This window comes from Salminus brasiliensis, chromosome 4, assembly GCF_030463535.1.
Source record: "Salminus brasiliensis chromosome 4, fSalBra1.hap2, whole genome shotgun sequence".
NCBI classification, from domain to species: Eukaryota; Metazoa; Chordata; class Actinopteri; order Characiformes; family Bryconidae; genus Salminus; species Salminus brasiliensis.
The window spans coordinates 44,323,869-44,347,152 of record NC_132881.1 but is presented as its reverse complement, the minus strand read 5'-3'; the positions used below and the strand labels follow the sequence as shown (position 1 = coordinate 44,347,152).

Genomic DNA, 23,284 nt, shown 5'->3' with positions numbered 1-23,284 from the left:
TTGGCAGTGCTGAGGAGGGGTCATAAAAGGTCAATTTGACAAAAGTATTGGGACACCAGCTTATTCATTTATTCTTCTGAAATCAGGGGTATTAAAATCGTTGATCCTGCTTCTGTTGGAGTAACTGCCTCTACTGTCCAGGGAAGAAGGCTTTTAAAGAGATTTTAAAGGAGCATTGCTGTGAGGATTTGATTGCATCAGTGACAAGAGCATAAGTGAGATCAGGATGTTGGATGATGATGATTACCAACCCACCTCGCCCCCAACTCCCTCCCAACTTATCCCAAAAGAACTGGACAGAGCACCATCCATCATTCCAGAGCATACAGTTCTTCCACTGCTCCACAGCTCCTTAATGCTGGGGGGCTTTATACCCCTTCAGCTGGCATTAGGCAGCATGGTGCCAAAGGGTTCATGTTTATTTATCTGCTACAGAGAGTCCTATTCTATTGACAGTACTTTTCTACAGGGACTAGACAAGCTATGTGTATGTGTGTATGTGCACATCTGTGTCAGCAATGGGTGTAATGTAAAGTAGCTGAATGCATTCATTAGAAGGGGTGTCCACAAACTTTTAAATTTGGACATATAGTGTATGCAATGTCGATGATGGTAAAGTAATGGTAAAGTAATCGGATTTGGCCTTAAATGCCCTGCCTGTACCACCATGGGTGGATTAAATGATATAAAGCTTCTCTTTAAACTCTTATAAAACAATGTCTTCTGCACCAGGCAGCGTATTTGTAACCATTTTGTGTAATAACTGTATTACGTAACGGAGCTTTTAGAGGCATTAAACTCTTCAGACGTCTAGTCCCATTCACCAGGACAAGTCAGACTTGGAAACCATGCCACTGTGAATGACTTTGTGTATACCTGAATGGCTCATTTATGCATAAAACAGCTATGTATTGACACCGAAACTGGATTGTTTCAGTCCCAGGCCTGGAATTTCAGTGCCTAATGAACCTAGTAAGTAACAAATCAGCTGAACCAGTTGTGTTAGCCCAGAGAAATCACCAAAGAGTTGAAAAAAAACCCGGTTCTACTCCAAAGTAACCTTTTGGCATCTTTATTTTTAAGAGTGTAGGCTCGAGAGCCCCTTCAGATTGAGTACGTTCAGCGTCCAGCAGCTTTTATGCACAGCAAACCCATAAACTCCACACGGGCAGAATCAGCAGTCCAGGTTTACAGCCTGTCTTCTGTTTTCTGCTGCTTATCAGTGACCGTGCGTTTAGGAATGAGGTCCAGAGGGAGCTGGCTCAACCTCGACCTGAATTCCCTCCTTAATATAATCCCCTGCTCCACACGGTTGGTTTTTAGAGCTGCTTTGGGCCCGCTGGTCACGGGTCCTGCCTTGGGTCTGGTTCCGGGCGGAAGTGAGCGTCCGGTGAGACGTCCTTCAGGCCCGGCGTCCAAGGCCAGTGCATCTGCTCTTTAATGGCCACCATTAAATATTCTCCAATATGCCAAAAACTGCTACTACTCCCTGAATGCTCTCTCTCCTTTCCCCCTCCCTGCTCCCATCAATCCTGCAGCCTGCACTGCACAGGACAGCCTCTGGAAAAATGGACCTATTTATGAGGAAATGCGAGTCCGAAGGGACGCACAGGCGCACACAGTCATACACACAACTTTGTATGTCCTTTCTGAACCTGGGGTTGTACATATGTCCCATGTGTATTTTGTATATATTATATAATTATAATACAGCGCTCTGCACAGGACAGAGTCCACCCTTCATTTTTTCTCAAGTTCTGCATTTTTTTAGCTTAAAACTCAAATAAAAATAACTAACGAAATCTCCAATCAGATGTTTGAGTGTTTAGAGTTCTATTCTTTGCCTTCATTACAGCTTCAATTCTTCTCAGGAGACCCACTTTCAGTGTTTCACCTCATCTGTTAAACATGGTGGTGGGATGTTTTGAAATCTGCAGAGTTTCAAGATACAAAGTCTGTCCAAGATCCAGAGCATGCCACCTTATCTGTTAAACATGGTGGTGGTGTGTTCTGAAAACTGCAGGACAATTTCATCACACCTTCTCCACTAGATCCAAAGCATGACACCTTATCTGTTAAACATGGTGGTGTGTGTGGGGGGTGTTTTGAAACCATGTAGGGGGAGCCTCTCCACACCTTCTTCCCAAGAACCAGAGCATGCCACCTTATCTGTTAAACATGGTGGTGTTCTGAAACCTGCAGGGGAGTTTATCCACGGCATTTTCCCAAGATCCAAAATTTACCACCAAATCTGTTAAACATGGTGGTGGGGATGTTCTGAAAACTGCAGGACGGTTTTGTAACACCTTCTTCTCAAGATCCAAAGCATGCTACCTCATCTGTTAAACATGGTGGTGGAGGTGTTCTGAAACCTGCAGGGGAGTTTATCCACGACATTTTCCCAAGATCCAAAATTTACCACCAAATCTGCTAAACATGGTGGTGGGTGTGAGGGGTGTTTTGAAACCTTGCAGGGGGGGTCTCTCCACACGTTCTTGCCAAGATCCAAAGCATGCCAGCTTATCTGTTAAACATGGTGGTCTAAAAAGTCAGAGCATTTTCTACTTCTCATTTTCCAAATCCTCCCAAACACATTCAATGATTTTGAGGTCTGGAATCCGGGGTGGTCAGCCCATTGTTCTGAGACCAACAGCAGTATGATTTTTGCATTATCTGATCAAACGTAAGACAGTAGGAGCTTCTCACTCAGCTGCACAGCTCCAGAAATATGTGTATGTAATTGGAATCAAACAGAACCCAAAACTCTGTCGGCTTTTATAAGAAAGAAGTCATTTTTTTTTTTGTACTAAAGCTTCTTTTTTTTTGTTTTTTTTTTTTACCACAAAGTCTAAAAATAATTTTAGTTAGTAATGACTAAAAACAGGGTGGCAGCGTGAGTGTGTACGGAGTGGAGAATGCCGAGGTGTTCACAAGAAGCTGAAAATACTGTAGGTGTCAACGATATGACCAGCACACACCCACAGACAGGCACTGGTGTGTCCCTCAAACTTCCAAACGTGCATCCAAATGGCTTAGGATGGCAGGGTGATTTTATGCTGATGTCACTGTGCTGTATTTAAAGTGTGTGTGCGTGTGTGAAGCCCACAAATGCTACCACCTAATGTCGGCCAGCCGGTGCGTGTGCGTGCGTGCGTGTGTGTGTGTGTGTGTGTGTGTGTATGTGTGTGTGTGTTTTCTGTTCTTCTAGAATAATGGTCATGCATGCATACTGCGCCACCCGGCCATTTGAAGGGACAGCGATGTTCGATGACGGAATTTCTCTCTGATTTATTTATTTATCTGCTCATTTATTTATCTCTCTCTCTCTTGCTCGCTTACTCACTCACTCACTCACTCGCTCACTCTCACTCTCTCTCTCTCGCTATCTATCTTTCTGTATCTATCTATCTATCTCTCTCTCTCACTCTCTTCCCCCGCCACTGGAGAGGGGAGGCGTGGCGCTGCATTTTAATTTGAAGCCAAGCCAACCACCTTCATCAGAAGGTTAATTCTGTCTGTCTCCTTGTGGAGTACTGCTCTCTCTCTCTGTCTCTCTCTCTCTCTCGGTTTTCTCTCTCGCCCTCTCTTCCCCTCTTCATCTCAGGACTGTGTGGTGTGGTGCGCTTGTGTGTACTGGGTCTGGCCGTGTTGAAGCCTTTGCTCTGGTTTTTCACCACGGTGACCTCCAGCTCTCTGAGCAGTCAGCTGGTTGTGGCTAAAACACCACAGTGCAGTTTTATCACTGCATATTCCGCCGGCTGCAAAGCTGAACCTCCACAGCGCATCGTTTCTGAATCATTATCATGTTGAGCGTTTCTGTGGGTGTTTTGATGAATCAGGATAGCTGTGTGAATTCTTTTGGTAAATAAAGCACAGGAAAGACTGATTAGTTTGTTAGTACATGATTATATATTACAGCGTGTCTCACAAAGCAGAGCACTGGAATTGCAATACTGCTTGATCTGAATTTAGCATCAATTTTAAAATGTCATTTCTAATTTTTCAGTCAAAAAGTCATACAATGTATCAAAAGTAGTGGTGCAGTGGTGAGTCCTTGATGTGTCTCAATTAAAGATTCAGTTTTGTCAGGCTACAGTCTGATTCAGACAGTTTTGTCTGGCTAAAGTTGGATTCACACAGGAATTGTAAGGGTACAGTGATATTCACTCAAGCTACAGTCATTTTCAGACAGATTTGTCAGACTACAGTCGGATTCAGACAGTTTTTTTTTCAGGCTACAGTCGGATTACGACAGTTGAATTGTCAGGTTACTGTGGGCTTTAGTCAGGCTACAGTCTGATTCAGACAGGTTTTTTTCAGGCTAAAGTTGGATTCACACAGGAATTGTAAGTTTACAGTGATATTCAGTCAAGCTACAGTCATATTCAGACAGTTTTATTAGGCTACAGTCTGATTCAGACTGTTTTGCCAGGCTACAGTCGGATTAAGACAGTTGAATTGTCAGGTTACTGTTGGCTTTAGTCAGGCTACAGTCGGATTAAGACAGTTGAATTGTCAGGTTACTGTTGGCTTTAGTCAGGCTACAGTCGGATTCAGGCAGGTTTTTTTCAGGCTACAGTCAGATTCAGACAGTTTTGTCTGACTACAGTTGGATCCAGACAGATTTATCAGTTTACAGTCTGATTCAGACGGTTTTGTCAGGCTACAGTCTGATTCAGACAGATTTGTCAGGCTGCAGTCAGATAAAAACAATTTTGTCAGGCTACAGTCCGATTCAGAGCGTTTTGTCAGGCTACAGTCGGATTTAGACAGAGGAATTGTCAGGTTACTGTGGCCTTTAGTCAGGCTACAGCCATATTTAGTCAGTTTTGTTAGACTACAGTCATATTCAGACGGTTTTATCAGGCTAAAGTCTGATTCAGACAGTTCTGTTAGACTACAGTCGGATTCAGACAGTTCTGTTAGACTACAGTCGGATTCAGATGGTTTTGTCAGGCAACATTAATATCCAGACCATTCTGTCCAGCTACAGTTGAATTCAGACATTTATTTAGGCTACAGTCTGATTCAGACAGTTTTGTCAGACTACAGATAGATTCAGAGTTTTGTCATAGTTAGGCTACAGTCTGATTCAGACGGTTTTGTCAGACTACAGTCATATTCAGAGTTGTCAGATTCAGACATTTATACGGGGCTACAGTCAGATTCAGACAGATTGAGATTTGAGTCAGATTGGGTCAGGCTGCAATCGGATTCAGGCAGTTTTCCCAGGCTACAGTCTGATACAGACCGAAAAATTGGGATTTGACATTGGGATGGGATTCTAAACTTGCTGTGCCGTGGGTCAGGTCGGGTCAAGACTTGGACTGAGAGTGTTTCCAGCTATCAAGGCTGGTTAAGGCTGTAGTGTAAATGTGGCCCTGGGTTAACTGACAGTGTTGTATGTTGATGTGTTTTGCTGTGCAGACTCGGAGAAGGCTCTGGGGGAGGCGGGGAATGGTCTGGCTCAGTGGAGGATAAATGAACAACTCTTCCCCTGCCCTGTGTGTGGAAAAGTGTTCGGCCGCCAGCAAACCCTCTCCAGACACCTCTCCTTACACACAGGTGAGCAACCACCAACACACACTCACTCACTATTCCCTTTGTGTTATTTCTGGGTCTGCAATAGTAAATAGGCAGGGCTGTAGTACGTCTGGGGAAAAAAGGACAGACCCTCGGTAAACAAACAGCCTGGACCGCATCTGACCGTCAGAGAGGAGCTCACAGGCGATATTTCGTCCACCAGCCTGAAAAGCCATACTTGGCAATGCTAATGATCTAATGGCTGCATACAATCAAATCCTTAGTAGAGGCTGTTACTTTTATACAGCATCAGTCAAAAGTTTGGGGACATCGGAACACTGGAACTACGTTTCTTACGTTTCTTCCGTGCTTAGCAACGGCTGCATACCATCAAACTTTCAGTAGAGGCTGTTACTGTAGCATAAGGGGGACAAAATTCCATCAATAATTCATACGCTATATGTCCAAATGTTTGTGGACACCCCTTCTAAGTTGCACCCATTGCTGACACAGATGTGCAAGAGCACACACAAACAGCTCGTCTAGGTCCGGTATTGGTACTGCCAATAGAATTGGGCTCCACTATCTATGTAGCAGATCAACATGAACCTATTGGCACCATGCCTAATGCCAGACATGGGCTAGAGGGGTGTAAAGCCCCCCAGCATTGAGCTGTGGAGCAGTGGAAGCACGGTGTTCTCTGGAACGATGAATGGTGCTCCATCCAATACTTTTGGGATGATGTGGGGTGGTGATCATCCAACACCCTGACCTCACTAACGCTCTTGTCATCGAATACAATCAAAACCTCGTAAACATGCGTCAAATTCTAGTAGAACGCCTTCTTCCCTGGGCAGTACTCCTTGATTTTGAGCAGGTGTCCCAATACTTTTGTCCATACAGTGTGGTTGTAAAATCTACAGATTAAAATCTGAAGCTTTGAGACACTTCAGGTCCAGTTAGTTGTGTGTGTAATAGCTACCCCTGGAGCATTTGTCCCACTAACAGACCAGTGCAAGTCCTAGGCTGACACTGTGTGTGTGTGTGTGTGTGTGTGTGTGTGTGTGTGTGTGTGTGTGTGTGTGTGTTAGCTGGATTAATGCCGCAAGTAAGTAAATAAGGTTCACTATACTGGATTACCCTTCCTTTAAAGAGATTATGCGTGTGATTAGCCTCGGTGAGAAAAGTGCCCGGGGTAATTACTGAGCTGCAGAGTTGCCTAAGGTCAGCTGGACCCGGCGAGGCACAGCTGGTCTTGGGTCAGTCGCAGCCCACACAGCCCTACAATATTAGCCGGGGCAGACACCGAGACCGCTGACCTGCATCAGTCTGACCAATGAGAAGTCATATGAGGTCAAGGAGAGCCAGGAGCTAGCATTCTTTACTTTCTGTTCTGTACGTCTGTCTGTCCGCATTGTTCAAGGTGCCGTAGAAAGCACTTATTGAGTGTGTAAGCTGCTGTTTGATGTATGAATAGTTCATGTGTGACCTTGTTTGAGTGGAAAATGCTCAGATGCGGTTTTACAAGCCTGTTTACCACCCTGTTATTTTGCATCGGAAACACAGAGGGCTTCACAGACGGCTTGTGGGAAATAAAAGACAAGCTCTGCTTTTGTTGGCTGGTTTACCTCACACACAGCTTCATGTAGAGAAGTATTACCAATAGAATAGTACTCTCTGATGCAGATCAGCATCAACCTATTGGTACCATGCTGCCTAATGCCAGCCATGGGCTAGAGTAGGGGGTATAAAGCCCCCCTCCAGTATTGAGCTGTGGAGCAGTGGAAGAACTGTGTTCTCTGGAATGATGGTGGTGCTCCATCCAGTACTTGAGTTGGGATGAGTTGTGGAGTTGGGGGTGTGAGGTGTAGTGGTGATCATCCCACATCCTCATGACCCACATGACCTCACTAACGTTGTGTGGATCACTCTCTCACAGCAATGCTCCTCCAAAATCTAGTAGAAAGCCTTCTCCTCTGGACAGTAGAGACAGTTACTCCAACAGAAGCAGGACAAACAATTAATATTCAGATGTCCGAATACTTTTGTCCATGCAGTGTAGCATAGCTAGAGATAACTACAGCGCTGCTTGCTCCAGTTAGCCCCACCTTCATATTCTCCAGTAAATAGAACTGTTGTGTAATACTTTGGGGTTTTTTGGAGTTTGCTTGTTTTACACAACATCACTACTTTGGATACACAACAGACTACAAGTTTGACACTGTAGATATTAAAATAATGTGTTATTTGTTTAAGAAATATTGGACAGTAATCAAACACTAAGTGTCTACAGGGCTGGTGTCCAAGATCTTTTATTTGAGTTTTATTGTAGGTTCAATCAGATCTGCCTGATTTCCCTATTCAGATGATCCTGAGGGCTTGATTAACTGATGTGTGCTAGACGGTAAAACAAAAAACTAATAAAAAAATTATCTTGTTAAATTATTATTATAATTATTATTATTATTAGTAGTAGTAGTAGTAGTAGTAGTAGTAGTAGCAGTAGTAGTAGTATATTAATAATAATAATAATAATAATATTTTTTATAATAACGCATAATGCAAACACTAATTATTGAACTTGAAATCCTGATATTTTCTGGATCGCTGTTCAGAAGCTGAATAATAATGTCATGGCAGGCTAGGCCAGACGTGATATGATGAACACTCACAGAGATGGAATCCAATGCAAGAGGGTTTATTTAAACAAACATAAAACACCAAGAGTACGAAAATTATGAGCAGCAATGAGAGGAGAAAAAACCTGAAGAAAACTGAAACATGACGACACAAAGGGCGAACATAACAGACCCAGGACTGGGTGGAGTTGGGAGCTGAGCGGGCACTCGAGCAGCGCTCAAGTCATAGACATGGAGAGCTGGGGAACCAGCAGCTAGACCAAACGGAAAGGCCGACCTAACCTGAAACGGCAGCGCCGACCTAACCTGAAACGGCAGCGTGCTGCTGCAAGCGCGGGTCGCCCTGCTGGGACGTGGGTAGCAGGGTGACCTGCTCCTGAATCGTGGATACCGAGCCGAAGCTGACCGTAACACACCTCCAGACGTACGGGGAACCTCTCGAGCGAGCTCACGGTTCCAAACGATACAATACGAGTCGGGGTGTTGAGACTTCTTATATACCCCCAGTCCCAGGTGAAACACATGAACCATACAAACTGAATCATGAACTGATACAAGTGAACCAAACACATGAACGAAAATGGAAAATGGAAAACGGAAAGCGGAAGTCCTTATTTGGGCTTGTGGGCGGCAGCTCAGAATCGCCCCGGGGGAGGGCGAGATACAGAGGGGCTGACGAATAAAAAGTCAAGTCAGGTCAAGTCAAGTGGGTTTTATTTTCAATTCAACTACATACAGAGTACACAGTGAAACGAAACAACGTTCCTCCAGGACCATGGTGCAACATACAAAACACAAGTGCAACGCAAACAAGTGCGGACAGACAAAAGATAAACAGACAAAAGATCAGACAAAAGATCTGAAGCGGACAGACAAAAGATCTTCCTGTTAGTGTTTGTAAATAATTAAAAGCTGCTTATTGTAAACTACTGTTATCAAGAGCCTGCTTTCGTACGTCTGACTAGTGCAGGTACAGAATGGAAAGTGCTGTGAATGCATTTCATTACAGGATCTTAAATATAAAAGAATGAATTGATCTTGTTGTTTTTGGAGATTTTGTTGTTTCCGCTGTTGTTCTGTTTGTATGTATAACAACTCTACTTGCAACTCTCTCTACACACACTTTGCACAACTTATTAATGCATCCATACTGTTCTCTTTAACTGTCCTCTAATGTCCTCCTTAACTGTCTTTACTTAGTGTTTTTCTTTTACTTAGCATTACTTTAGTGTGTGTACTTAATGTAGTGTACTTTATTTATATATTTATATATCTTTATATTGATATTTATAAGCTAATGTTGGTAAATGGAGGAACTGCAAAGTAAGAATTTCATTGCACAGTGTAACTGTAACAGTGTAACTGCTTGTTTCTGCTGAATTTAAATAATTCATTATGTAATAATGAATAATTGAATAATTAATAATTCCTGCACTAACAGGGAATACGTTAAACAGCTGCCAGACTGGAAATACAGAATTTCCAAGAGGAACACCAAACAGCCTTATTCCATGCACTGAGCAATTGGCCTGTCTGGCCCTTCAACAGCTGACGTGAAGGGTTGCTCCCCTCATTCCCAATAAACCTCTGAGATCTTCTGATCATCAGTTTAGGATGTTCTGAAGATCCTAGTGCAGACGAGTGAGAGCTGATTTGTTGAAAAAATATTGAAAATTGCTGAAATTCTGCAAAATCAAAGCGGAGAAATATTGTTCACAACAGAAGGCTGCCAGCAGTGGAAGTTTTGATTTATGCCAAAAAAAGTGTGTGTGTGTGTGTGTGTGTGTGTGTGTGTGTGTGTGTGTGTGTGTGTGTGTGTGTGTGTGTGTATACACAGTTTCACACATTCATCATGTCTGGATGAGGAGGTCCTGGGTTTCTTGCGTAATAATGCACATGTTCTTTATATTGTTTAATTACATGATTTAATGTGATTCAGTTCAGCTTATTACATCTGTGTGTGTGTGTGTATGTGTGTGTGTTTATATGTGTCTTTTAGCCTTAGCCATAATTTATTTCGTCTTTACATAGTAACACCTTATTTTATGGAGCACATATTAGGATTTTATTAATGAGTTTTATGATGAATGAGACATTTTTTAGGTGGTTTGTTCACTAAACACTACGCTGTTATGTGAAAATCACTGATAATTACATTATTAGTTGTTATAATGACCAATAAACACTTGTTACCACCCTGTTACGCAGGTTATTGAGTTGTGTTTAGTCTGTTATTAGTGATAAGTGTAGAGCCTACAGCACCAGAAATGTCAGAGACACAACATGCAAGCTTAGCAGATGTTGGAAATAATTCATATTCAATAATTTGCATAGCAGGGTGTTAATTTAGTGTTTATTATGCATTATTACAACTAATAACATAATGATTAGTGATTTTCACTCAACAGACCTTCAGTTATGTTCGAATGAAGCTCATAATGAAGAAAGCTTAATGCGCAGTGTATAAGCCATCTGGAAATGTGCATTTCAGGCTTTATTAAACAAAGACCAAGACCTTAATATACCCCTAATCTGCGTCCCTTACATTTTACACTCTTTTACACACAGGAGAGTGGAAAACACTGATTTCCGTGTGTGTGTGTTTGTGTGTGTACTCTGTGTGTCCACTTTCTCTACAGCAGTCTCTCTCTCCTCTGCTTGTGTTTTAGAGGAGAGGAAGTATAAATGCCACTTGTGTCCGTACGCAGCGAAGTGCAGAGCCAATCTCAACCAGCACCTCACCATCCACTCAGTCAAACTGGTCAGCACAGACACTGAACACATCGTCACTGCGGTGACCACGGACGGAGGAGAGCGCAAGAACTGCCCCTACTACTACAGGTGTGTGTTCTTATAAACAATAACACATGCACATGCATTAGAAGGGGCGTCCGCAAACATTTGGACATATAGGGGAAATACAGTGTGTGTGTGTGTGTGTGTTTGTGTAGAACACAACTTTTGCGTATGTCTGTATATCCACTATCTATTTCCAAAAGTTTGCGGACGCCCCTTCTAATAAATGCATTGAGCTGCATTAAGTTGCAGCCTGCTTGTCTAATCCCTGTAAAGAATTACTGCACATACAATAGCACTCTTAAGAGCAGATAAACATGAACCCATTGGCCCATTGGTGTGGGCTAGAGGGGTATAACGCAGCCCCCATCCCTCCATATTGCTGTACATCCCCAAACAGTAACACACACACACTCAATTTCAAACACTTTCTCTGTTGCTGCCTTTCAAACATTACACACACAGACGCACCCCAAAATACACCTTCCCTCTTTGTACTCCTCTCACTCTGTGTGTGTCTCTCTCTCTCTGTTATGTGTGCATATGTGTGTATGTGTGTGTGTAGCTGCCGGGTGTGTGGTTTCCAGACGGAGCTGAATGCCCAGTTTGTGAGCCACATGTCGCTGCATGTGGATAAGGAGCAGTGGATGTTCTCTCTGTGCTGCAACTCGTGTGAATATGTGGGAGTGGACGAAGCTGAGATTAAAGCCCATATCAACGCTGAACACGCAGGTCAGAACACACTTCACACTCGGCAGACAGCCGGGGAACGAGTGCTGGACTGTGCTCATGTCAATTACACTGTACTCTTGCTATGCCATGCATGCATATAATGCACTGTAGAAGCACTGCCACCTCTGAGAGAGCTGAACTGAGTACAAATGGAGGTGAAACTAACAAACGACCAACACTACCACCACCCCCCCCATCAAAATCTTAGTTTTTTGGCTTGTACTGTATAAATACTGTAGTTCCATCAGTCACATTTGCAACTAAAGTGCATTAAATACAATAATTTTTAATTATATCAATAATAATTATATTGTGAGCTTGTTTTTTTGTGGTATATTTTTGCAGGGCAGTTCTTCATATAAGAATTGTTCATATAATCAGAGTGTAAATGGCAGTTCTGTAATCAAACATAGGAAAAAACATACACAGAAGTTCTTTCTGTATTTCTGTTATTGGTGTTTGATCCAGTTGCCTTTAGATGTGAATTTGGGTACTTTTGGTGCCATATCTGTAGTACAGCATCTATAGCATAGTATCTGTAGTCCAGTATCTGTGGCATATTGTCTGGAGTAGAGCACCTGTAGCATGTTGTAGTGCATGGCCTGAAGCACATTGTCGGTTTTACACCATCTGTAGTATAGTGTCTATAGTGCAGTAAATGTAGTAGTAATTTGTAGTTACATTGCCTGTAGCACATCGCTTGTAGTACATTGTCCATTACATTACATCTGTAGCTTTAGGACAGGGCATATAATACAGTCTGCAGTACTGCATATATGCCCCAGTGTCTATTGATATGCATCTATAATACAGTATCTAGGGCACATTGTCTGTAGTCCAGTATCCACAGCACAGTGTCTTTAGTACAGGTTCTGTAGCACTTTGTATGTAGAACAGTATCTATTAATAGGAACAACATCTATTGATCAGCATCCTTAGAACAGCATCTATTGATAAGCATCTGTAAAACAGTATCTATTAATAAGCATCCTTAGAACAGCATCTATTGATAAGCATCTGTAGAACAGCATCTATTGATAAGCATCTGTAGAACAGTATCTATTGATAAGCATCTGTAGAACAGCATCTATTGATAAGCATCTGTAGAACAGTATCTATTAAAAAGCATCCTTAGAACAGCATCTATTGATAAGCATCTGTAGAACAGCATCTATTGATAAGCATCTGTAGAACAGCATCTACTGATAAGCATCTGTAGAACAGTATCTATTAATAAGCATCCTTAGAACAGCATCTATTGATAAGCATCTGTAGAACAGCATCTATTGATAAGCATCTGTAGAACAGTATCTATTGATAAGCATCTGTAGAACAGTATCTATTAATAAGCATCCTTAGAACAGCATCTATTGATAAGCATCTGTAGAACAGCATCTATTGATAAGCATCTGTAGAACAGTATCTATTAATAAGCATCCTTAGAACAGCATCTATTGATAAGCATCTGTAGAACAGCATCTATTGATAAGCATCTGTAGAACAGTATCTATTAATAAGCATCCTTAGAACAGCATCTATTGATAAGCATCTGTAGAACAGCATCTATTGATAAGCATCTGTAGAACAGTATCTATTAATAAGCATCCTTAGAACAGCATCTATTGATAAGCATCTGTAGAACAGCATCTATTGATAAGCATCTGTAGAACAGTATCTATTAATAAGCATCCGTAGTACATGATCTATTAATCAGCATCTGTAGAACAGCATCTATTGATAAGCATCTCTAGTACAGTATCTATTAATCAGCACCTGTAGTACAGGATCTATAGATCAGCATCTGTAGTACAGTAGCTATTGATCAGCACCTGTAGTACAGGATCTATTAATCAGCATCTGTAGTACAGGATCTATAGATCAGCATCTGTAGAACAGTATCTATTGATCAGCATCTGTAGTACAGGATCTATTAATCAGCATCTGTAGTACAGGATCTATAGATCAGCATCTGTAGAACAGTATCTATAGATCAGCATCTGCAGTACAATAGCTATTGATCAGCACCTGTAGAACAGTATCTATGGATCATCACCTGTAGAACAGTATCTATGGATCATCACCTGTAGAACAGTATCTATGGATCAGCATCTGTAGAACAGTATCTATTGATCAGCATCTGTAGTACAGGATCTATTAATAAGCACCCATAGTACAGGATCTATTGATCAGCATCTGTAGTACAGTATCTATACCACATTAACTATAGTACAGTATATGTAGCACAAAAATAATTTAAATTAGTTAAAGGAGTTTAATAATGTAGTTGTGTTAGTCTAGGCTAATTAACTTTGGTTTAAAAAAAAAAAAACAGCCAATGCTGCTCTCATGCCTGATAAAATGCAATTAAATCAGGAAGAATCAGGAAGGGTAAACACTCAGGTGTGCTGTGGTTTATTCACACTCGCTCTCCCTCATGAGCAGCTGCTTGAGCGGCTGGGGTTCTACCTGTGAACCAGTGTGTAAATCTGTTGATTAGGCAGCGAGTAGTAACACTCTTAGACGGAGAGCACTGCACACTGTGTGACTGCACTGCTACACTGCATACGGATAGTTTATTTTGTGTACCCTGACTTTACTTGACCTTTATCACTCTAAACATACTCACTAAGCAGCTCGAAGACAGGGGTTATTGGGTTCAGCTTCAGTAGCTGGAACAGACTGTTGTTCCTGTACTGGAACAAAGTAGTAGTGGGTTTGATTAGACTGTAATAACCAAGTCATCAGGAGAAAAATCAGGGAATCAGTTATAATAGACTTAAATGATCCATAACAAACCCTGCATAGCCCTTCATAGATTACAGAAGACAAGGACTTAAATAATAATGGAAATCGCACCCTGGTTTTCTTACTGTACTATTCCCTACACAGCCAAATGTTTGTGGACACCCATTTCAGTGTTATGGCTATGGCTAAAGTACTGCAAATAGAATAGGACTCTCTGGCGCAGATATACATAAACTCCAGGTGGGCAGATGGCGCTCTCCCCCCTTATCACTCTTAAAGCGCTGGTGTACAGGTGTCTGTTAGCTGGTGCAGTGGAGCTAAGGAGGGTGTCGGCTTCCAGAAAGAGGTGGTGGCTGGCTTCGCATTGACCGGAGAAGACATGTGTGAGTCCTCACCCTCCTAGTGGCGGGGGCATTGCTAGTGCTAGGGGGAGCTACGAACAGGTGGGTTAAAAGGCAAAACCATGAAGAACCATGTTTATAAAAGAAGTGTGAATAATCTTTATATTGGTCATTAAGTTAACGTTCTTTAAATCTCAGAAAGGTTCTTCACACCCACCCATTTCTTTTACAAGCATGGTCCTACATGGAACCAAAAGTGGTAGTCGCTGTTGCTCTTTGGGAGTTCCTTGAGTGAAAACCCCATACATTTCTTGGTTAGGTGCATGTGAACCTTGCTCTCTCTGACTTTCTCAATTTACCCCATTTTCCACCCAATTTGGACGGCCAATTACCCAATCCCCATACCCAACTCCCCTGATTATTAGCAATGCCCTCAGCACTTAAACTCATGTCTTTTTGGCTACTAAGGTTAAGATTAGGGTTTAGGGTTAGGCTTTAAAAATGATTAGTATTAGGTTTGGTCATCTTTTCCTGTAGTAATTCACTATAACACTTTTTGACGTAAACCTTCTTCATAAGATAGCTCTGACTACCACCGGTGCTTGAGACAAATGACCATGAACATAACTATTATACTGTGCTAATGGACTCTCGTCAGGCCAGTATCAGGCCATAGCAGTGTCTGTGTTCTGCCCACAGCAACATTAAATATAATAAGAACTATAATACTTCCAAAACAGGGCGAAGTGCTTGGTGATTGAGGTGGGCTTAATTTAGCAAAGCACTGACGAAGGGAAGTGCCTAGCTGATGATGATCCCTGTGAAGAGCTAGAACAGGGGTGAAGGAAAGTACCCGATTACCCAGTCCCCATACCCAACTCCCCCTATCATTATCAATGCCCCCAAGACTAGGAGGGTTTTGTAAAGCCAGCCACCACCTATTTTTTAACTCATATCTAGGTATCGCCAACTCCAAAACCACAGCATATGAGTGCTGTGGGGAGGGCCTGTCATTGTCCCAGCCCTAAAAGAGCAAGGCCAATTGTGTTCTCTTAGATTCCTGACCTAGGATCATAGTGGCAGTGCCTTAGTTGACTCGGACCAGTCTGAGCCCCCCACATTCACATTCCTAGCCTATCCATTTTGAATAGATTTTTTTTTAGGGTTAAATGTGATTAATTCCAATTATCTCACAAATTGATGTAATTAATTACAATTGTTTTAAGCCTTTGACAGTTCTAATTCCTTTAGTGGAGTAATCGTGACAATCCTGCAGATAAATACAGTGTGAAATGCTGCTCTAGGGAAGGATCTCGCTTAAAAATACTTCCATAGATTTGGCTTTTAGGTCCAAATGTGAAGGTCAATAACTGTGTTTTTGACAAAAGAGCTTGATGGGTTTATCGCCAGGGTGGGCTGGCCTGCTGTTAAGAGAGAGCATGTGGCCGAAGCACAGGAGTGCTGTGTGTGTGTGTGCAATGTGTGTTTATCTGGAAGACCTGGCGTTATCAGCCATAGGAGGTTGAGGAATCAATAGCCCGGGCAGTTCCTGTGCAGCCACCCAGGCAGTCAGGCAGGCCGGCATGGTCCTGTCTCCCTCTCTCCCTCACCCGCCGCTGGCATTTAGACCGAGCCAGAGAGGCCCTGTCCAGCGGCCAGTGGGCTGGCAGAGTGACAACCAAAGGCCAGCCTGATCTGTCAGCTGCAATTTAGCCCACTGCCAGGGACACCTCCCGCCACAAAGCGGCCGAACTCAGGTCTGCTTGCCTCCGCACACACAGCCCTTTAGATGTGAGTGTGTGTGTGTGGGTGTTGTAGGGGGAGCTGAGCCTTCTAGTAAGTGTGTGTGTGTGTGTGAGTGTGTGTGTGTGTGTGTGTGTGTGTGTGTTCGTTTTTGTACATTTTCAGCACAGCAAGAGAAAACAGCACTAGTTTGGTTTGGTGCTACAGGAGCAAGGCTTTGGAAAGGGCTCTTTTACAGTACCTGATTGATTCATTTTTTTAACTCACGTCTTGTTGGCTACTAAGGTTAAGATTAGGGTTTAGGGTTAGGCTTAAAGGATGATTAGTATTAGGTGCAGGTTTGGTCATCTTTTCCTGTAGTAATTCACTATAACACTTTTTGATGTAAACCTAGCTCTGACTACCACCGGTGCTTGAGACAAATGACCATGAACACAACAGTGTCATACTGTGCTAATGGACTCTCGTCAGGCCAGTATCAGGCCATAGCAGTGTCTGTGTTCTGCCCACAGCAACATTAAATATAACAAGAACTATAATACTTCCAAAACAGGGCGAAGTGCTTGGTGATTGAGGTGGGCTTAATTCAGCAAAGCACTGACGAAGGGAAGTGCCTAGCTGATGATCCCTGTGAAGAGCTAGAATAGGGGTGAAGGGAATGGGCTTTATACCTTCACCCCTATTCGAATCACCACACTGCGAACTCTTCACAGGGGTCATTAGCAGGATTTTTTTAACTTCCTGTAGCATTTCACTTGGCAATGAGTAGTACTGAGTATATATGTATCTGTGACAATCTATATATATTAGTCTATATATATATATATATATCAGACTTTATTACTTAAAGTCTCAATTTCAACTCCAGTATACACACAGCTCAGCCATAACATTAAAACCACATGCCTAATATTATATAGGTTCTCTTCGTACTGCAAAAACATCTCTGAGCCATCGAGGCATGGACTCTACAAGACCTCTGAAGGCGTCCTGTGGTATCTGGCACCAAGACGTTAGCAGCAGAGCCTTGGAGTCCTTTTTTGGAGCACTTTTGGTAGATACTGACCACTGCATAAGACATTTTAAAGATGCTTCTGCTGTAAAATTGGCTCAGATTTGTCCTGCTTCCACCACATCAATTCGAAAACTGACAGGGTACCGGTACCTTTGTAAACGGATCATCAGTGTTATTGATATTGATATTGATGTAAGATTTTTAAGATCGGTGGTTGATCAGTGTACAACTACAGTAACAACAACCTTGCCGATGGGGCATCATATACATCACTAGGTCCACAAAAGACCATAAAAACACGTGTGTGTGAGTGTAAGTCTGTTCCTGCCCCCCTGCCACACTTCTTAAGGTGTGTGTGTGTGTTGGCCTGAGGATTGAGACTTGGAGTGTGAGCTCTTGAATGGGGCTGATGGCAGCTGTTGGTTCCAAAAGCAGCTCTGCGCTCTCTCCTGCAGGGTTTGAGCGAGTTTGGTGCTAATCCATCTTGGTGTTATGTAGGGCGTCAGCTTTGCTTATTGTAATAGAGGCCGTGCTCTTCACTCACAGCAGCAGGTACAGGCCAATTTCTGCAAATCGCATTGTCCCATATTACCCAGCTAACAAAAGATTAAACATGGCCACCCGCTCTGCCTGGCCTGCGCATTCTCAGAAGGACGGAAGCACTAACACACACTGCACAAGTGTTTGTGTGTATTTGTGTGTGTGTGTGTATGTGTGTGTGTGAGAGAGAGAGCTGGCATCGGCCATTTCGTGAGCTCGGGCAGCCCTAGGGGAGAGTCATGCCCTGAGATGCTCCCGCCATCTTAGCTGTAGCAGCCCTGACCTGGGCAGACACACACACACACACACACACACACACACACACTCACATACACACACACACATAGCTCTCACAGGCAGAAGGGAGATCAATAAGGGAGCAGGGCTTGATAGTTCTGGCTGCTTGGATACAGACATCAGACTAATGCTGCAGGAGCTGCTCTCAGGAAAGAGCGTCGGGCTGCTCGACCTTTTAACGCTGAATAACACACCGCAGAACGTCCGCCAAACACCAACCGGCCTTTTACCTCAGACACAGCCCTTCTCTTTCACAACCAGACAAAAACAGCATTTCGATATCAAACATCAGACCCTCTATTATGATTTTCTGCATACAGTGAAGCCCCCTGCTGCTGCGCTTAGGAGTGGCTGATGTACGAGTGTTTGTTTGTGACAAATTAGGAACGGTGCGACCTCGTCAGAAGCAGGGCTGTCAGCCGGAATTGGAAATTAGAATTTTCGCCTTGATTTTTTGTCAGATGTTCAAACATTTTTTAATATTTAGTCCATAAAAAACTGCAGAAAATGTCTGATCATGTAAATATATCTATAAACCGGTGTTTTGGGGCTCCTGAATGGCGCAGCTGTCTAAGTGTCAGCCCTATCGCCTGGAGAGCTGTATTACCCAGCTAACAGAAGATTAAACATGGACACCTGCACTGCCTGCCCTGCATGTTCTCAGAAGGACGGAAGCACCAACACACACTGCACAAGCGTCTGTGTGCATTTGTGTGTGTGTGTGTGTGTGTGTGTGTGTGTGTGCGAGGCGGACTTGGCCATTTTAAGAACTCGGCAGCCCTAGAGGACAGTCATGCCCTGAAATTCTCCCACCGTTGGCCGTAGGACTATCAGTTTGGATTGTAAATTTGGGAATTTTTGGGCACTTGTTGGCTGCAGTGGCTGCATTGTGTGATGGGGGAGTTCTGACTAATTGGTGGGAGTCACAAATTACTAAAACTGATTTAAATATTGGGTTAAAATATTTTTATTATATTTAATAATATACAGTATCATATTTTTTATAGTATATTGCACATTTTATATTATATATTATATATAATGAGATTAAAATGAGTTGAGTTTTGAGCCACTGCTGATTCCGTATACGTTTGTTAAAACCTACCAAGCTTTAAAATTAGCTGTTTTAATTAAATGGCTTAAGTCAGAGAGTCTGGGTTCATCATTTTCCCTCTTTTCCAGCATTGTCTGTTGATTTTGCTCCTGTACTGTCTCTAATACACCGTTTTTGACAGCAGCTTCTTTTTTTAATGTGGCCTTGCAGTTGTTTGTAAGGTGTCTGTTCCAACTAATCAAATCAGAGAAAAATAACTAAATAAATTTGTGATAATCCCGGAGTTTATCCCACACATTATTTTTTCATGTTTTGTGAGGAGTGTGTGACCCTGGATTCTTCCTGTGTGTTTCTGCTGGACAGGTGTGAACTCCAGGAGCCCCCTCAGCGAGAGTAAGAGCACCTCCTCTTCTCTCTCGGCCCTCAGCGACTCTCTGAACAGCTCCGAGGGGGGAGACGTTACCCAGGGAAACGAGGAACTCAAGAGCCTGCTGGCCCCGCCCTCCTCTGCCAGCAGCCAGTCAAGCTCGGGCTCAGGAACAGAGGAGAAATCAGAAAAAGGTGAGATCAGGATGTGTCACAAGAAGTAACATGCTTTTCCATCATTATCCGAAATGGAGAAAGACCCGGGCAAAATTCCAGCTTCTGGACGACTGCTACTACTGTTAAGCCTTAGTTGTGCATTTTTATGGTGAGCAGTGTGGAGTACAGTGTCAGAAACCACATCATCAGGTTAGTTAGTGACTACTTACAACTCAACTAGATTCGATGAAAGTGGTGATTCAACGTTAGACAGACGTTGTATTTCAGTTGGAAATCAAAGTCACATATCCATCAGAAACCAACATGAAGTTGATGTCAAGCTCCAACGTTAGACAGATGTTGAAATTTGGACGGAAATCAAAGTTATGTATCCGTCAGAAACCGACATTAAGTTGATGTCAAGCTCCAACGTTAGACAGCTGTTGAATTTCAGTTGGAAATCATAGTCACATATCCTTCAATGACCAACATTGAGTTGACATCAAGCTCCAACGTTAGACAGACGTTGAATTTCAGTTGAAAATTAAAGTCAAATATTCGTATTTCAACAGACAATGCTGTCAACATTTGGTTGACATTAAACTCCAATGTTAGAAAGACATTGAATTATGGTTGGAAATCAAAGTCACATTGACATTGAGTTGATGTCAAGCTCCAACATTAGACAGATGTTGAAATTTGGACGGAAATCAAAGTCACATATCCGTCAGAATCCGACTTTAAGTTGATGTCAAGCTCCAAAGTTAGACAGATGTTGAATTATGGTTGAAAATTAAAGTCACATATTTGTTCATGACCAGCATTGAGTTGACATCAAGCTCCAACATTAGTCAGATGTTGAATATTGGCTGAAAATCAAGGTCACATCTGTCAGAAACCAACATTTGGTTGACATCAAACTTCAACATTAGAAAGACATTGAATTTTGGTTGGAAACCAAAGTCACATATCCGTTAGAAACCAGCATTGAGTTGATGTCAAGCTCCAACATTAGACAGACGTTGAATCTCAGTTGGAAATCAAAGTCACATTGACGTCAAACGTCTGTGAAATTTCAGTTGCATATGAAAGTCACATGTCCGTCAGAAACCATCATTAGTTTGAGATCAATTTCCAACGTTCGATGAACTTGGAATTTCCGCACCACACACTATTATCTAATAGTCTACAAAACACCTCAACTAAATAAACGATAAAATATCGTCAGCTGTCAAATAGACGTTGGCATTAGACGTTATCCTGATGTTGAATTTTGGTCACCCAACCTGCATTCAACTAGTTAACGTCTACCAATGTTGATGGCTGGTCAGCTTGTCACTTGTCAGCTACTTTAGCCTCAAGCACAATTAAAGAAGCAAACCTCATACAGTATTTTCATCATGTATTTTTTGGCTGACGACGTTTGGGAATGAGGTGTAAATTAGGCGTCTCTCTTTCTTTAGTATCATCAGTATCATCAGTATCACGAAGGTGGCGTGGAATTTGATCACAGTAATTACTTTGACAAATTTGATTTCCTGGCCTTTCTTCGCTGGATTTCCATTGTGTTCATCCTGGGCTGCTGTACTAAGCAAGCAGAGCTGTAGTAAAAAAAAAAAGGAAAAAAAAAACGGAGCAGACGTTTTGTAAACAAACAGCCCGGTATGGATCTGACCATTAGAGTGGAGAGCAGCACAGCTTCCTGAGGCTCGAGCACAACTTTTGCCAGCCTGGAAAGCAGAGCACAGTCATATCTAAAGCTCTGCCAAAGACTGGAACAACGGAACAGAACCAACAGAACTTTAAAAGGAGCTCTGGGATGTATTGGAGGGCCAGTCAAAAGTTTGGACACACTGAAAGACTGTATGTTTGCAATGTTGAATGTTCTAAATGCTTGAAATTGCAAGATAGAGGGGCCAAATTGTAGCTAGTATGTAGTACTAATGCTAGCATGGTAGTGCCTTTAATGAGGAAAACCTAAACAAATTATATTTATGGGTCAGTCTGCATTTTGCGTCTTCTGAGGGCACAAAAATCAAACTTTGCATTATCTGTTTATTTATTTATTAAAATGTGTGTGTTATTAAGTAATACTAACAGTCACCTCCCTTTTAACCCTGTCAAATCTTATTGCTGGCTCCACATACCAAGCAGACGCCACTCAAACTACAGCCCAAAGTCCTCCGAGTGCTCCCCGTATCTTACAGTCTCCACCCAAATCATCAGAAGCTGATGGCGTGGTCCAAAGTAGCAGATATAGATACATTTTCGCCTATTATCATATATCTGAACGACTTGTATAGTGGACAAATGCACCACACACTATTGCCAATCTAATGCCAAATAATAAATCAATCATTAACAGGACAGTAAAAGCCAGAAAGGGCATCCAGATGAAATCTTACAATGAAGTAGACCCAGGTGTGCCATATAGAGGGGGACTCTAAGAGTCTGTGACTGACAGGGGCTCTAAAAAATGTATTGTGGAGCTGTGAGGTCCAGTGTAATGTAATTTTGGGGCCCAAAACCCTGGCTCTGCCCCTGTTTCAACCACGTTCATTGGATAAATACTCTATTATTAATATGTAGTATATAGGTATAGAGCTCTGATTTGGCCTCTTCAAAGTTACCCAGTCAAAAACAGTTAAATAAATAAATAAATAAATAAATAAATACAATGAAAAGTCTTGTATGAAGGTGTTTCCAAACTTTTTACCTTTATGGTTCACCCTTAAAAATTAACGTGCTGCCAAAGGTTCTTTGAGCAGTGCCATGGAAGAACTAATTTTGGCTCCATCACTCACATGTGTGTAAAAGAGGTGTAAAAGGGACTCTACGTGTCTGTGAATGACAGGGGCTCTAAACAAATGTATTGTGGAGCTGTGGGGTCCAGTGTAATGTAATTTTGGGGCCCAAAATCCCTGGCTGAGCCCCTAATTTGACCACTGTCATTGGATAAATACTCTATACTCTATATATATATATACACTACATATTAATACTAATTATAGAGCTCTGATTTGGGCCCCTTTAAAGTTACCCTGTCAAAAATAGTTAAATAAATAAATATAAATACAATGAAAAGTCTTGTATGAAGGTGTTTCCAAACTTTTGACCTTTATGGTACACTCTTAAAAATTAAGGTGTTTCCAAGGGTTCTTTAAGCAGTGCCATAGAAGAACCAGTTTTGGCTCCCCCACTCACATGTGTGTAAAAGAGGTGTGTAAGGGACTCTTAAGTGTCTGTGAATGACAAATTCCTGTGAATGACAAATCCCAAAATCCCTGGCTGTTCCCCTAATTCGACCACTGTCATTGGATAAATACTCTATACTGTG

The 23,284-nt window shown here is 42.2% G+C and overlaps 1 protein-coding gene across 6 annotated transcripts in view; it reads left to right on the top strand.

Annotated features, from left to right (window-relative positions):
- Nucleotides 1-23,284, top strand: part of znf827 (zinc finger protein 827) — a 137,992-nt gene that overhangs the window by 98,329 nt on the left and 16,379 nt on the right. For 4 of the 6 annotated variants that reach the window (XM_072678548.1, XM_072678545.1, XM_072678550.1 and 1 more), the window contains exons 9-12: nucleotides 5,428-5,565; nucleotides 10,802-11,003; nucleotides 11,524-11,690; nucleotides 19,789-19,986. In XM_072678548.1, coding sequence (XP_072534649.1) covers nucleotides 5,428-5,565; nucleotides 10,802-11,003; nucleotides 11,524-11,690; nucleotides 19,789-19,986 — 705 coding nt within the window. The remainder of the gene's footprint in view (nucleotides 1-5,427; nucleotides 5,566-10,801; nucleotides 11,004-11,523; nucleotides 11,691-19,788; nucleotides 19,987-23,284) is intronic. The other 2 variants (XM_072678547.1, XM_072678546.1) reach the window with 2 other exon arrangements.